Genomic DNA, 1241 nt, shown 5'->3' on the forward strand with positions numbered 1-1241 from the left:
ATATATATATATATGCAACTGTTACAATGTTGTATATGCATATGGTTTATTTTTATGTATGCCACTACCTTGTGTTTTAATGACATAGCTTTTTAATCTCCAGCCAAAAGGAAAACTAGAAATCTGACCTTGATGGTGAGACAACAAAGGAGTTGTGGCGTCGGTTGAAACAGGTTACGGGAGATTCCAAGGATATTTTTTTCCTTGATAATCATTTCAAGAGTAACTTGGTCTTAAAAAAAAATAGTTAAAAAAAAAAATCTCCACCCAACGTCAAGGAAAAAAAAAAGAAAGAAAGAACAAAGTGTCTGACTCGTCTTTTTGCCATGGATAGGAAAAAAAAGAAAAGAAAACCGATGGTGTCTGAAGAAGTTTATAAAACTGTTTGAAACCTACTGCGTAATTTCTTTACACACTTTTAACCGTGTTTTGAAGGACATGATCCTTACCATTTGATTGTCGATTTCCAGTGTCTGATGGTGCGTTCGGCCCTGACAGGCCGTCCTGTGTGTCGCTTGGGCTGCCAACCATCGATTCTTCCGGTGCGACTCCTTCATCTCCTGTTTGACCCATTTCTTCAGCTGCCGGGCTGCTGTTGTCAGCGTCATCCATTATTTCTTCTTGCTTTATTGTCAGTTCTGTGAAATTCAGTAAACAAAAAAAATATATTTATTTTCATTCAATCTTTATTTATACAGGTTAATCCCATTGAGCCTCGGGGACTTGTTTACTTTGTACAAGAGAGACCTGGATGCTTTATTGCCATAAAGCAGTCAGCATAGAAATCAGTGACCAGTTATCCAAAATTAGACCTGGCATTGGCACAATTAATCATTGCAGATGTATTATCAACTGATATGAACTTAACAAAGCTTTTGGTTATTCCATGTGGATAAGTGTCCATTGTAATAGTGAACAAGGGTATTCAGATGTTAGACAATTTGTGTTAGTTCTGAAACAAGCTGGTGAGTTTTTTTGCAAAGCATTGCATTAATAATTATTGTAGGGGCTTGATTTGGAAATGGCTAATTAAAGCTATAATAAATAAGCTAAGTGGCAGAATGAAATTGGATTGAAGCATTGACTTGAAGACATTATAAGAGATGGCATGACAAAACAAACACCAAAAAAAAAAAAAGAAACAAGACCGTCTGGTTTTGAGTTGTCCCTGGGGAGAAAAAGGAGTGTCAGAGGCCCATTGCTGGCTGGCTGGCTGCTGACTAGCAATGGGAGATTCACTG

General features: G+C 37.3%; 1 protein-coding gene across 1 annotated transcript in view; it reads right to left on the minus strand.

The window, feature by feature from the left end:
- ikzf2 (IKAROS family zinc finger 2) overlaps positions 1 to 1241 on the minus strand; it is a 31834-nt gene that overhangs the window by 7660 nt on the left and 22933 nt on the right. The window contains 1 exon segment of the mRNA XM_037686140.1: positions 450 to 638. Within this exon segment, the coding sequence (XP_037542068.1) occupies positions 450 to 638 (189 nt within the window).

This window comes from Nematolebias whitei, chromosome 13, assembly GCF_014905685.2.
Source record: "Nematolebias whitei isolate Nwh7 chromosome 13, NemWhi1, whole genome shotgun sequence".
Classification (NCBI taxonomy): Eukaryota; Metazoa; Chordata; class Actinopteri; order Cyprinodontiformes; family Rivulidae; genus Nematolebias; species Nematolebias whitei.